The 14,573-nt window shown below is 57.0% G+C and overlaps 1 protein-coding gene across 3 annotated transcripts in view; it reads left to right on the top strand.

Moving 5' to 3' along the window:
* The window catches only part of STK32B (serine/threonine kinase 32B), a 274,593-nt gene that overhangs the window by 84,218 nt on the left and 175,802 nt on the right, over window positions 1–14,573 (top strand). For all 3 annotated transcript variants that reach the window (XM_066387652.1, XM_066387650.1, XM_066387651.1), the window contains one exon: window positions 3,512–3,663. In XM_066387652.1, coding sequence (XP_066243749.1) covers window positions 3,545–3,663 — 119 coding nt within the window. In that variant the 5' untranslated portion in view covers window positions 3,512–3,544. The remainder of the gene's footprint in view (window positions 1–3,511; window positions 3,664–14,573) is intronic.

Here is a 14,573-nt window from a genome sequence, read left to right as displayed (position 1 = left end):
CGTACCGCACCCTTACAGACATTCCCTGCATGTCCTCATAACAGCCCTGGCGGGAAGAACGTCACCGCCACGTTACTGATGAGTAGACTGAGGCCCAGAGAGGGTGGGTGATGTGCCTGTGGTCACACAGCAAAGCTGGAGTATGAGCTCTATGGGGTCAGAGTGACCCCAGAGCCCAGATGCTTTCTTTGTCTTACCCAGGGCATTAGACTTAGACTCACCACCACCACATTCTAGCCTCTCAGTGTCTCCTGGTCAGGTTGGTTCAGCTGTTGCTACCAGCCTCACCTGGCCAACGAAGAAGGAAGGCCAGACGAGCCAGGGGTCTGAGGGTGGCGCTATAGCTGGCCCGGAGCCAGAGCCAGGTTCTCCTGACCCCGGGTCCAGCCTTCTTAGCGCTGTGTCCTGAGAAACATAGGATGTTTTTAAGAGGCCCAAGAAAATGGAGCCAAACCCTCCGTGTACCTAGGAGGGCGTCAGGGCCCAGCCAGACCCCTTCATCTGCATAGAGGTAGCCAAGAACCCCGCCCGTCGACCTCTCTTCCCTCACTTGTAAATCCAAACTTGCAAGCGCTACCTTGTATCTTAGACCATCTGCCTTTGTTAAGTCTTGTACTGAAGTTGGACTTCTAAACTCTGTTCAGATACCAGTAGCTCTACTTTGAAAGTTGGAATTCTCCCTGGCCGGTTGGCTCGTTGGTAGAGCGTCGGCCTGGCATGCGGGAGTCCCGGGTTCGATTTCCGGCCAGGGCACACAGGAGAGGCGCCCATCTGCATCTCCACCCCTACCTCCTTCCTCTCTGTCTCTCTCTTCCCCTCCTGCAGCCGAGGCTCCATTGGAGCAAAGTTTGCCCGGGCGCTGAGGATGGCTCTGTGGCCTCTGCCTCAGGCACTAGAATGGCTCTGATTGCGGCAGAGCGACGCCCCAGATGGGCAGAGTATCGCCCCCTGGTGGGCATGCCGGGTGGAACCCGGTCGGGCGCATGCGTGAGTCTGTCTGACTGCCTCCCCGTTTCCAACTTAAGAAAAATACAAAAAAAAAAAAAAAAAAAAAAAGAAAGAAAGTTGGAATTCTAATTTAGCTTTGAAGGATCTCTTCTGATTGCACACCTGTCACACCTGTCTCTGAGCTGCTGTGTCCCCCTCCGCCTGCCCCTCCCTGGGCGGTGAGAGCCACCTGGGCACCTCTGGCCGTCGTCATCACGGATGAGAGTCAGGGACTCGGAGCCGGGGGCCTCGCACAGACACGGTCCCATCACAGCCTGGCTTTCTGAGGTTGGTGCAGCCGGCTGGACCGCGGGCTCCTAGCCCCGGCAGAGGGACTGTCCGTTGGCCATCTCTTCTGAGAAGACAAATGAGAAGTGAGAGGGAGGAGGGTACTAACCAGTGGATTGACCAGCCCACCACACGTCTGCCTGCAGGCGTGGGCCTCAGGTACCCAGGGCTCCAGAAGTATCCGCTGGGGTCCCCCACAAAGCCGGGTGTCCTGAATACACCAGCACGCCTTTGCCTCCTGGTGTGTTACAGGTTCAAGGTCACTAAAAAAGAAACTTCCATGGGCCTTCAGACAGCTCATTTTACTGCCTGGAAGCACACCCTTTCTGTGCACTGTGCTAATTAAGCCATTAAGAGTCCCCTGGCATTTACCCACCCCCCACTACAGTGGGACACTCACTTCCTCGGTCTCACCGAGTCTCCTGGAGTGTCCCCTCAGTGGTGCAGGGGGGGCTTTGCTAGTCCAGTTCAGACCGAGGCTGAGACGGGGCTCAGGGAGGCAGAACCGAAGCTGGGGTTGGAATTCTGGCTTTCCCCCCTGTCCCCCATCTGCCCCAAACAGATCCACGGCCCGTCGGGGCTGAAAGGGGTCTGACCTCCCAGCGCAGAGCAACCTGGCTGCTCGGACAGAGAACAACCCCCGGCTCCCCGGGCTCGTGGTTTCATGTCGGCGTTCTCTCTCACACGCCCTGCGTTCAGGGAGGAAGCGTCCTTCGTGATAAGTGGTGACCGGGGGAGGTGGAGAGTGCGGGTTTGAGTCCTGAGACGTGAGGAAGGTCTACACCCTTTCTCTGCCTCTCTCCCTACCTTTTTCTGTCAAGCGAGGACAGTAATCGTGGCTACCTGTAGTGGTGAACAGTGTCCCCCCAAATTCACGATCTCCTGGAACCTCAGTAAAGGACCTTATTTGGAAATAGGGTCTTGGCAGATATAATTAGTTAGGTGGGGTCACCCTGGGTTAGGGAGGGGGTGCTGAATCCATTCAATATGCTGGTGTCCTGATGAGGAGATGGAATTTGGTGGCAGGGACCCCACCTCCCTCCCGCCCCCCAGGAGTTCCTCCAGGGAGCATCCTCTCACAGTCCACCCTCCCCACCCCGCCCGGCAGCCCCCAGCAAAGGCATCACTCGAGGGTCAGACTGTGGGGGGTGGACAGAGAGTCCTCTCACAGTCCACCCTCCCCACCCCGCCCGGCAGCCCCCAGTAAAGCATCACTCGAGGGTCAGACTGGTGGGTGGACAGAGAGTCCTCACACAGTCCACCCTCCCCACCCTGCCCGGCAGCCCCTAGTAAAGCATCACTCGAGGGTCAGACTGTGGGTGGCATCTCTGCCCAGCCGTTCAGCAGCTTGTTGAACTCTGAGTGGGTTAATTTCGCAGGGGTGGGGCTGGGGCTGGGGCTGCGGCTTCTTCTTGCTCGGGGGTGGGGGCAGGGGGGGGGACAGCTTTATTCGTAAGGGTCTTGTGAGGACTGAGTGATAGGAGCGGAGTGCCCAGTGTCGGGCCTGCAACAAGTGCTCAGCCCACGGAAGCTGTCATCACTGCCCCTATGACTTGTCCTTCGCTCGTTCAGTGGCCATGAGCCTTAGTTTGGTTTGCTCAAGAGCAGGCCCCCAGGCAAGGATTTGAGTACAAGGCACAGGACAGGTGACAGAGCAGAGACAGGTGAGCTGTGCAGTGTGTCAGGGAAGGAGAGACAGGAAGACTGCCCGTTCAGGGGGTGCCATCACGACAGTTACCCCCGCGGGCAAACTCTTCAACCCTGGGAGCTCTGTGAGCCCCAGACTGGTCCTGCTGGACGGGCCCAGGGCCTGCGGTGTGGATGCCCATAGCCCGGCAAGGGTCAGGTGTTATGCAGAAGCAGGGAGGGCCAGGAGACGCGGGTGGGCACGCCGTGGAGCTCGGGCCGTAGATGTGGGACCTTTGTCTGTCTCCTCCGGGGCTGTGAGCTCCTGAGGACAGGGCTGCCTCTTCCCTTTCCTGTCCCTCCGGCTCCTCTTCCGGCACTTACACAGGCCAGCGCGGCGTGGGTGTTTGATGAGCAGGTGAATGGGGGCCAGCTCCCCCCTGTTACAGATACGGGGCGGGGGCGGGGGCGGGGAGAGGCCTGGCCAGGGCGCTCTGCTCGCGGGCTCTCGGAACGGAGCCTCGAACCCGGAGCAGGAATGCAGCGAGGGATGGCTTTTCCTTTTCCTTTAAACGTTGGCCTGAACCTTCTCCCTTGGACCGTCGCGCAGGTATGCATCGTGCAGAAGCGGGACACGAAGAAGATGTTCGCGATGAAGTACATGAACAAGCAGAAGTGCGTCGAGAGGGATGAGGTCCGCAACGTGTTCCGGGAGCTGCAGATCATGCAGGGGCTGGAGCACCCCTTCCTGGTCAACCTGTGGTGAGTAGTCCCACCGGCCCGGTGACGTCCGTGCGGCCCCGGTGGCGTCCACGCGGCCCGGTGGCGTCCGCGCGGCCCCGGTGACGTCCGCGCGGCCCCGGTGACGTCCGCGCGGCCCCGGTGGCGTCCGCGCGGCCCCGGTGACGTCCGCGCGGCCCCGGTGACATCTGCGCGGCCCCAGTGACGTCAGCGCTGCCCCGGTGATGTCCGCGCGGCCCCGGTGGCGTCCGCGCGGCCCCGGTGACGTCAGCGCTGCCCCGGTGACGTCCGCGCGGCCCTAGTGACGTCCACGCGGCCCCGGTGACGTCAGCGCTGCCCCAGTGACGTCCGCGCTGCCCCGGTGACGTCCGCGCGGCCCTAGTGACGTCAGCGCTGCCCCAGTGACGTCAACGCTGCAGCGCCGCAGGGAACCCTCTGGGGGTGGCGGGGAAGGATCGAGCTCTTCTGGGTTCACGCAGTTAGTTGGTCTTGGACGTGCTGCAGAGTTTCTTTTCAGACGACTCGTTTGTAACGACATTTTCTGGTGAAATCTGTAAGTGTTGGCTTGACGTCCATTTTAATCCCGTCTTCCCTCCCCGATGAATCACAGTTGAAGATGGATCTAGAAGAGGTTTTTTTGCACCTGAGAACACGGAAGGGGGTGGGGCTGGGGTAAGAGAGCGCCACCTACTGTCTTCTGAGGGGACTTTTCACTTTTCGGAAACACCTCCCCCCCCTAGTGTTGACAGTGAGAAGGACTCAGGGTGGCCGCCCATGGTGCACACCCTAAATTCTAAGTTCTGAATCCAGCCCACAAGCCCAGCTGGGATCCACATTCTGGAACTTTCTCTCCATTCCCATCCCTAATTATTATCTCTGCTTTAAATTTGCACACAAGAAACACCACCCTGCTAGAGGGTCCCTGCCTCTGTGCCTTTGCATGTGACGTCTCCTTTTCCTGAATCTTCCCCGTCCCCTGCCGGGCTCCCCGGCTTCCTGTAACCCAGTCCTGAGCATGCCTTCCGTCCAGCTGACGGAGGACTTCGGCCCGGAGCCGTCAAAAGCAAGGGCTGCTCGCTGGTTCTTGTTTCTGGGAGTCTAGCATGGCCTCAGACACACTGGCAGCACTGACCAGACACCTCCTGAGCTGGGCTTTGTTGTAGGGGAGAGGCCAGACTGTGCTAGGAACCCCACCCTGTGGCATTCTGACCTCAGTTGGCTGATCCTGGATGTTTAGAGCATCAAAGGTGACCCCTGATGGGGAAGTCCGGTCTGGTCCGTGTTCTTAGTATCACCGACGATTTTGGGTTGCTCTTCATAGAGTCACTCTGAGCACTGGCCGATAGGACAGGAGGGACATGGACTATCCTGTTTGAGAAAATCCGGTGTGCCTGGCAGATGCCACGGCCATGGGCATTTGCGTGGGGAAGCCAGATTACGTGGGACACACAACTAGAGTCTTAGTCACAAGGGCAAATTCTTCAGGGTTTCAGCAGTGATCCAAGCACTTGTGTTGTTTGAGGGAAATAAACCCCTTTGTGTTTTGATTGCTGTACAAGGGACTTTTTTTTTTTTTTTTTTAATTTAGTGAGAGGAGAGGAGGCAGAGAGACAGACTCCCAGATAGACTTCTGCATGTTCTCTGACCAGAATCCACCCAGCAAGCCCCCTGTGGGGCAATGCTCTGCCCATCTGGGGTGTTGCTCTGTTGCTTGGCAACTGAGCTATTTTTAGGGCCTGAGGCTGAGGCCAAGGAGCCATCTTTTGCACAGGGGGCCAGCTTGCTTTAACTGAGTCATGGCTTAAGGAGGGGAAGAGAGAGAGAAAGAATGAGAGAGAGAAGGAGGAGGGGAGTGGAGAAGCAGATGGTCGCTTCTCCTGTGAACTCTGGGAATTGAACTCAGGACATCTACATGCTGGGCCAACCAGCCAGGACCCACAGGGAATTTTTTAAAGTAAATTTCAGAAAATGAAATACTTAAGAAGGCAGTGATGAACCAGAATCCTTCTCTTCTTCAGATTACTATGGCACTGATATAAAAGAACATACGTAACCATTTTATATCCTGCTTTTTCAAATTACCGTATTTTTCGCTCCATAAGATGCACCTAACCATAAGACATACCTAGGGTTTTAAGGAGAAAAATTTTCTGAACCGAATGGTGTGTTAAAATATTTAATAAAATACCATATTTTTCGCTTCATAAGACGCACGGGCATTTTCCCCTCCACTTTGGTGGGTGGGAAAGTGCATCTTATGGAGCAAAAAAATATGGTCATGGTTCGGTGGGAGAATTATCATATTATTGCAGAGTCTTTGTAAATCCTTTTTAATGGCTATATACCGTTCCACTTGGAGACATTCAATAGGGTGTCTAGCTGTAATCCTGGCAGACAGGTTGTATCAGGCTGTTTCTCATTGTCTGGCCAGTGTCAGTAACGCTGAGGTGAAGATCTCTGAGCGTGGACTTTCCCAGGGGAGACTCCTGAGATCGGGCAAGGGGGTCGGATGCACGTCTGGGCTGTGACGCGTGTTGAGAGAGGGGAGTATAAGAAAACCCTCTGAGGACGCTGTCTTCCACCGTCAGCAGGAAAGGGGTGGACCCGCTGCTTGGATTTGGAGTGGCCTCTCAAACTCTGTGGACTCGGAATATTGCCTCTTGATGGAGGTCACTTCCCCCTGCTTACTGCTAGGACTGTTTCGAGAATTAGCTGAGAGGAGGTGATGTGGAAGTATATTTTCTGTACATGGAAGATGTTCACAGTACAAGGTTCTATGTACAGGGTGGGCCAAAAGCGGGTTTATAGCTGTATGTAGGGAAAATAATGTAATACTTAATAAGTAATAATACGAGAAGAAACTGTGGTTTGCATACTCACAACTGTATACCTACTTTTGCTCTTGCAGTGTGTGTGTATATATATATTGTAATGGCTGGAGAGTAGATGGATGACAGATAGATAGATAGATAGATAGAAAGAAAGAAAGCAGACAGATGATGCCCCTTCAAGGTTTCAGGTGAGAAGGAGTCCACAATTCATCGGTTGTCTTGTGTATTTTGCGCAGTAATGTATATCATCAGGATTTATAGAGGCACAGGGGAACAGAAACTTAAAGCAGCGTCAGCACAGAGAGGGATTTCTTGGTTGTATAACTAGCGTGGCGTGCCGGCCGACCGGGTCTCTAGCTCCTACTCTCGTCCGTGTTAGATTGTTTCCGAGGTGAGACTCGTGCTGACCACTGGCTGCTCCCGTGTCTCCTCCTGCAGCCCCGGCAGCAGCCGCAGGTCACAGGCTGGCGTGTGGGGCCTGGCAGGGACCACGTGCCCACCCAGAAGCAGTGGCAGGGACCACGTGCCCACCCAGAAGCAGTGGCGGAGGGATCACGTGCCCACCCAGAAGCAGTGGCGGAGGGGTAGGAGGCTGGGCCCACCTGAGTCCCAGGAACCGAGAATGAGGGAGGGGAACTCCAGAGGGAGACTGGTGTTTCCAGAAAACAGTGGAGACTGTGCCGGCCACAGACCTGCCCCTCGAACATCGAACGTCGTATCCTGTGCTGCAGGCTGCAGAGCCGCCCCACGGTGGGGGTGGGGGGCTTGGGGCTCCACCTCACTGAGAGGGAAAGCAGGGCCCAGAACAGCTCCCTGCCTTGTCTGGGTCGATTGAGTCGTCCCTCCCACTTGAAACCCTCCCCCGTGCCCTGAGGTTTTCCGTTCTTGGAGGAAGATGACCACTAACCCTTCCTGGTCCTTGGTCAGTGTCTTCAACTTCTTTAATCCCTGGACAGTGTTTCTTACTTGCCTACCACCATCCTGATTTTATTATCCCCATTTCTCAGATGGGATAGCTGAGTCATACCAACTCACTAGTAAGTGGAGGAGATGGAACTCGAAGCCAGGCTGTTGGGTTTCATGGCCAGCCCTCGCCACCCCCTCACAGCTGCTCTGAGAAGGCTCTGGCCCTTCCCTGCTTAGCCCACCATGTCCCCCAACCCTCACAGAGCCCCTCCCTCTAGACTTCTGTTGGCTGCTCCCCCCCCTTCCTGACCAGGAAGGCAGCACAGGAGAAATTGCTTGTCATGTTCTAAGGACACCCCTTCCTTCTGTTAATTACATGCCAGCTCTTCACGCCATTGAGCGGAGAGTGAATGATCGCGGCCTTGGGAGTCCTGACGCGGCCCCTGCGCATTCTTTATTTTCACCGACGTGCTGGGTCGCTGGCACCGGCCGAGTCTGGGCGTGCATCCTTTTCCGGACTGTTTAGTCTCTAAGGAGTGAGTGATGGGTGCTCCCGAGCCTGTAGTGGTCCAAGTGGAGTTGTCAAGAGCAATCTTTTCACCTGTTCTGAAGCAAAGCTGTTTAGTACTCTTGGGCTTTCAGCAACCAGGGCGAAGGAGAAAGGGAACAGAACAAAGAGCAGCTCCCCAGTGCGGGAGTGCATGGGGGGGGGGGCCCTGGCGAGGAGGGGAGGGCGTGATGGGGCGCTGGGGTGGGGGCAGACGTGGGGGTGGGCGGCGTTTCCGCACTCTGGCCCCGAGGGCTGATCTGCGTGCTCTGACCCCAGCTCTGCCTCCTGCAGGCCATGGGGCTGCTATACGCTGAGTGGTGTTCCCCTCCCCCAGCCCCCAGTGTGACCACGTCTGGAGGGAGGGTCTTTAGGTAGTTGTTAAGGTAACCGAAGGATAACTCCGTCCCAAGGTTGCTATAAGGACCAAACGAGGCAATATATAGCAAGTGGCCACACAGTTTCTGGCACGAGGTGACCACTGCATGGCGGACCTCCGTGGAGTTGATGTTAGGAGCACTTGTCACTCAGGTCAGCCTCTGGCTGGAAGCCTTGCTGTCTCGTTCTCTTCTAGCAGTGCAAACGGGGGTGTGCTGACACCGGACGATGAGTCTGGAGACTTTAGTACCAGATTTTTACCCTGGTTCAAAGGTATTGGGTAGGCCCTGGCTGGTTTGCTCAGTGGTAGAGCGTCAGCCGGGTGTGTGGATGTCCTAGGTTTGATTCCCGGTCAGGGCACACAGGAGAAGCAACCAGCCACTTCTCTAGCCCTCCCATCCTCTCTTTTCCCCTCCTGCAGCCACTGCTTGATTGGATAAAGCAAGTTGGCCCCAGGCTCTGAGGATGGCTCCTTGGCCTCTACCTCAGGTGCTAAAAATAGCTCAGTTGCCAAGCAACAGAGCAACACCCCAGGTGGGCAGAGCATCACCTTATAGGGGGCTTGTTGGGTGGAACCCCGGTGGGGGCACAGGCAAGAGTCTTTCTGCCTCCTCTTTCCTCACTTAATTAAAAAAAGGAAAAAAAGGTAGTGGGTAGATAGTTCATGTGTGTTTTCAGATTGTATTTTCAAAATCCATTTTTTCTTTCCTAATTTACTTAGACTAGCTGTTAAAATGTTTTGTTTAAAAGCCTGACTTAGTGCTGGAGTAACTGTGGAATGAACACCTGGAATTCAGTGAGAACAGATGCCTGCGAGCAGCTTAAACAGTTCTCATAGCAAGCGTATGTTTCCAGAACCTTCCCTGAGTAGCCACGGACTGAGTCAAGACACAGATCTCTGGGTGCCACTCCAGGCCAAGACAGAACCAGTTAAATTAGTGGCTGACTTTTTTAAGGCCATTGAGACCTTTGATTAAAGTAAAGCTACGTAAGGTGTTCACAGGTGCGGCTGGGCGGGCTGAAGCTGGGGGCAGAAGGGGGGTTGGGGGGGAGGACAGAGCCCGGAAGCCCCTGGGGAGACTCCGATGAAGGATAGAAGTCCTTTAGAAATAATCATCAGGCGCTGAGCACCTCATTTCCACAAAAATAATCACCTTTGGCCTCGACTGTTGCCGCAGCCTCCCAGCTAGCAGCTCGCGTTCCTGCATTCAGCCAGCGGTCTGTCACCCGTGTGCCCTACACAGGGTGCCTTCGTCCGGCCGGGCCGTCATAACTAATGACCGGAGACTGGGTGGCTTAAACAGCAGATCTTTACCTGTCACAGTCCTGAAGGATGGGCAGTGTGAGATCAGGGGGCCACACACTCCGTTCCTGATGAGGGCCTTTGTCCTTTCCCTGGCGGACAGGTGGCCACCTTGCTGTGAACTCACGTGGGAGAGAGAGAGAGAGAGGGAGCTCCCTCTTGGTTCCTTGTAAAAGGGCACTAATCTCATGCTGAGGGCTCCACCCTCATGACCCAATCACCTCCTAAAGGCCCCACCTCCTACTCCTGTCCCATGGAAATCAGGGTTTTAGTATATGAATCTTTAGTGGGACACAAACATTTAGTCCATAGCAAACCTTATCAAAATGCAAATCTGAGCCCACCTCTCTTCTGTGGAGAACCCCGCAGTGGCCCCAGAGCCCACAGAGTGAGTGTCCCTGCGTGCCCTGGCCGCCGACATTATGTCCGTCTCTCCTCCTGCCCCCGGCCCTGCCGCCATCCTGGTTCGTTCTTGTCCTGGCTGTTCTGCCTGACTAGCGGTACTGGTCATTCTTCTCCCTGCTCGCATCTCTCCGGGTTTCTGCACGTGCTGTTGCTTCTGCCTGGAGTCCTCTCTCCCTTTTGCTCACCGTGAGAACTTCTGCTCATCTTCCCACAAGTGTCCCTTCATTAAACAGACGTTTCTTGGGCTCATATTCGGTGCCAGGCACGGTCTTCATGTCTAAGGGCCCGGAGGTGAACAGAAAGCACGGCTCTGCCTTCTCAGAGTTTTTGTCCCGGTATCGCCACCTCCGTGGAATGTCCTTAAGACCACCCCCACGCCCCCACTGGCAGGGCTGTTTTCTGGACTCTGTGATTAGTACAGAGCAGCTCGGTCGTGTGTCTCCGTTTGCCTGTCTGTCTCCCCCCTCACCAGTGAGACGCCTGGGGAATGGGACCGTGCCCTCCTCATCTCTGTGTCCCCAGCATCTGACAGCCAAGAAGTTCGTGCGTTCAGCATGTGTGAAGGGCTTACGATATGCCAGACGCTGTGCTCCGTGCTGGTGACAGAACAGTGAGTGAGGCAGGCCCTGCCCATCTTTAGAGAGCTTCCAGGTGAGGGAGGACGGACATTACACCTGCAGTGGATTCTGCTCCTCTGCTCTGTAACTGACATCTTGAGTAGTCACTGTCCTTCTGGATCTTGGAGTAAGTTAAAAATACATCGAGGCCCTGGCCGGTTGGCTCAGTGGTAGAGCGTCGGCCTGGCGTGCAGAAGTCCCGGGTTCGATTCCCGGCCAGGGCACACAGGAGAAGCGCCCATCTGCTTCTCCACCCCTCCCCCTCTCCTTCCTCTCTGTCTCTCTCTTCCCCTCCCGCAGCCGAGGCTCCATTGGAGCAAAGATGGCCCAGGCGCTGGGGATGGCTCCTTGGCCTCTGCCCCAGGCACTAGAGTGGCTCTGGTCTCGACAGAGCGACGCCCCAGATGGGCAGAGCATCGCCCCTTGGTGGGCAGAGCATCGCCCCCTGGTGGGCGTGCTGGGTGGATCCCAGTCGGGCGCATGCGGGAGTCTGTCTGACTGTCTCTCCCCTTTTTCAGCTTCAGAAAAATACAAAAAAAAAAAAAATACATTGAGAATACAAATAACCCACCATACCCTGGGGGTCAGGTGGTGCCCTGGGGTCAGAAGATGCCCTGGGGGTCAGGAGATGCCCTGGGGGTCAGGGGATGCCCGGGGGTCAGGGGATGCCCTGGGGGTCAGGAGATGCCCTGGGGGTCAGGAGATGCCCTGGGGGTCAGAAGATGCCCTGGGGGTCAGGAGATGCCCTGGGGGTCAGGGGATGCCCTGGGGGTCAGGAGATGCCCTGGGGGTCAGGGGATGCCCTGGGGGTCAGGAGATACCCTGGGGGGTCAGGGGATGCCCTGGGGGTCAGGAGATGCCCTGGGGGTCAGGTGATGCCCTGGGGGTCAGGAGATACCCTGGGGGGTCAGGGGATGCCCTGGGGGTCAGGGGATGCCCTGGGGATCAGGGGATGCCCTGGGGGTCAGGGGATGCCCGGGGGGTCAGGGGATGCCCGGGGGGATCAGGTGATGCCCTGGGGGTCAGGAGATGCCCTGGGGGTCAGGAGATACCCTGGGGGGTCAGGGGATGCCCTGGGGGTCAGGAGATGCCCTGGGGGTCAGGGGATGCCCTGGGGGTCAGGGGATGCCCTGGGGGTCAGGAGATGCCCTGGGGGTCAGGGGATGCCCTGGGGGTCAGGGGATGCCCTGGGGGTCAGGAGGTACCCTGGGGTCAGGAGATGCCCTGGGGGTCAGGAGAGGCTCTGGTCCATCCCCAAGACGGAGACAGAAAACGCTTGTGGGGGTTTTCCGAATTCCGGTTAGTGATGATGATTTCATCGTTCTCCGTCACCATGGTAACCCCCTTCAGGGAGGAGGACAGGGGATGTTGCCGTCTCGTCCAGGGTCCTTTTCGCATCTCTTGCTATTCCGGGACTCGTTAACGTCACTGGTGACTTCAGCTTGTGCTTTCCAGATGCCAGGTTTCCCAATTTGATTTTTTAAGTGATGCGGGATTGTTATTCTTCAGGGGGCAGGGCTGGGGCTGTGTCGGTGGATTATAAGCTAGGTCAGCCTGCATTCTGACATCCGAGGGTCAGCCGTGTGAGGAGCTGTGCAAACACGGGGCTCAGGAGGGACGGCGGGATTGGATCCTGGGGGTCGGCCCTGGTGCATCAGGTAATTCTCGTGGGTGAATGGCAGACCCTGCTACCAATCGAGGAGAGTATGGGGTTCGTTCAAGGTCATGGGGGAGGACCAGGACCCGTCATGGACCCGCCCACGCTCTTCGGGGTGCTCTGCTTCCCTTCCTTCTGCCCCAAGACCACACCTTCTTGTGCCCATTTCTCCGACTGCTCCTCATGCTTCCCTGTGTGCTTTTCTGCAGCTGGGACTGCCCTGGACCCGTGAGGAACGGTTAAATTCATTCCGCACTCCTTCCGTGCCACGTGATGGTGGTCACACCACCGCTGATGGACCTCCGGGTGTGCACAGCTCTGTCCCTATTTTATATTGATTCGTCCTCAGGCCCCTCTTGTAAAGTAGATGCTCTTCTTCCCAGTTGGAGAAGCTGAGAATTGGTGGGTTCAGTAATTGACACAAGACTCCATAGCTAACAAGGGACATCATGGGGGATTTGAAGCAACAATGTGCCAGGGGGCACTCAACAACCAGTTCTCCAAGGGGACAAAAACCCCCGATACAGAAGTAGCCAGTTCCCATGGTGCGAACCCTCCCCTCGTGGTGTGCTGTAGACGGAGTGTTGGTGTCTCCCCAGATCTTGTAGGTTGAAACCGAACCCTAATGTAATGGTGTTAGGAGGTGTGGCCTTCGCTAGGTTCTTAAGTCATGAGGGTGGGGCCTCGTGAATGGGATTAGTGCCCTAATAAAAGACACCCCGGTGAGGTCCCTCGCTCCTTCCTCTGCGTGAGGACACAGTGAGAGACTGGCCGTCTGCGAACAGGAAGCGGCTCCCACCAGACGCAGAGTGTGCCGGCCCCCCGGCCGCGGACGTCCAGCCTCCACAGTGAGAAATCAGTCTCTGTCCTCATGAGCCACCCAGGCGATGGTAGTCCGTCATAGCAGCCCAGTGGACAAAAACGTGGTTGATTTCCCATGAACAGCATGATGTCAGCAGCATGCAAAACTGCCAGAAATCTAGCATCTCATGAACCAGGAGGAGCCAGCCCCAGTCCAGCCTGGATGGACGCTGAGCTGACACCACGACCTGTGCTCTCTCCACACCCAACTTCTGAGAGCCGGGCTTGGGACCGGGCCTCCCACTGGGAGGCTGAGCGGGCGATGGGCCCTGCCCCCCGGGAGAGGGATACTTGGGGAGGAGAGGACACAGGGACGTGTGGCCCGTGTACACCGGACGCGGAATGGAGAGGGGGAGATGTTCCTTCCCTTCCTCGGAGGGTGTCCTCGGAAGCCCCAGTTTCCTCATCTGTAAAACGGGAATACACCCTCTCCCTCCCATGCTTTGTGACGGCCCGGTCAGATGGGGTTCCGTGGATGGAATCCCTGTGGAAATGGTAAGTTGTTAGCAGAGTGTACGTTGTTAGACATCCTTCCGAGAAAAACCCAGGTGCGGACAATAACCTGTGACCATGTGGGACAGTTTATGACATCGCCCGTGGGAGGCAGTGAGCGTGGTTAGACTGTAAGGGCCGTGGACAGTGCTGAGGGGCGCTGTGACCTGGCGGTTCTGTGTGGACAGTGCTGAGGGGCGCTGTGACCTGGCGGTTCTGTGTGGACAGTGCTGAGGGGCGCTGTGACCTGGCGGTTCTGTGTGGACAGTGCTGAGGGGCGCTGTGACCTGGTGGTTCTGTGTGGACAGTGCTGAGGGGCACGGTGACCTGGTGTTCTGTGTGGACAGTGCTGAGGGGCACTGTGACCTGGTGGTTCTGTGTGGACGGTGCTGAGGGGCGCTGTGACCTGGCGGTTCTGTGTGGACAGTGCTGAGGGGCGCTGTGACCTGGTGGTTCTGCGTGGACAGTGCTGAGGGGCGCTGTGACCTGGTGGTTCTGTGTGGACAGTGCTGAGGGGCGCTGTGACCTGGCGGTTCTGTGTGGACAGTGCTGAGGGGCGCTGTGACCTGGTGGTTCTGTGTGGACAGTGCTGAGGGGCACGGTGACCTGGTGTTCTGTGTGGACAGTGCTGAGGGGCACTGTGACCTGGTGGTTCTGTGTGGACGGTGCTGAGGGGCGCTGTGACCTGGCGGTTCTGTGTGGACAGTGCTGAGGGGCGCTGTGACCTGGTGGTTCTGCGTGGACAGTGCTGAGGGGCGCTGTGACCTGGTGGTTCTGTGTGGACAGTGCTGAGGGGCGCTGTGACCTGGTGGTTCTGTGTGGACAGTGCTGAAGGGCGCTGTGACCTGGTGTTCTGCGTGGACAGTGCTGAGGGGCGCTGTGACCTGGTGTTCTGTGTGGACAGTGCTGAGGGGCGCTGTGACCTGGCGGTTCT

The sequence above is a fragment of the Saccopteryx leptura genome, chromosome 5, assembly GCF_036850995.1.
Source record: "Saccopteryx leptura isolate mSacLep1 chromosome 5, mSacLep1_pri_phased_curated, whole genome shotgun sequence".
Lineage (NCBI taxonomy): Eukaryota > Metazoa > Chordata > Mammalia > Chiroptera > Emballonuridae > Saccopteryx > Saccopteryx leptura.
The sequence above is the reverse complement of the archived record's forward strand: the minus strand, read 5'-3'. Positions and strand labels throughout refer to the sequence as shown.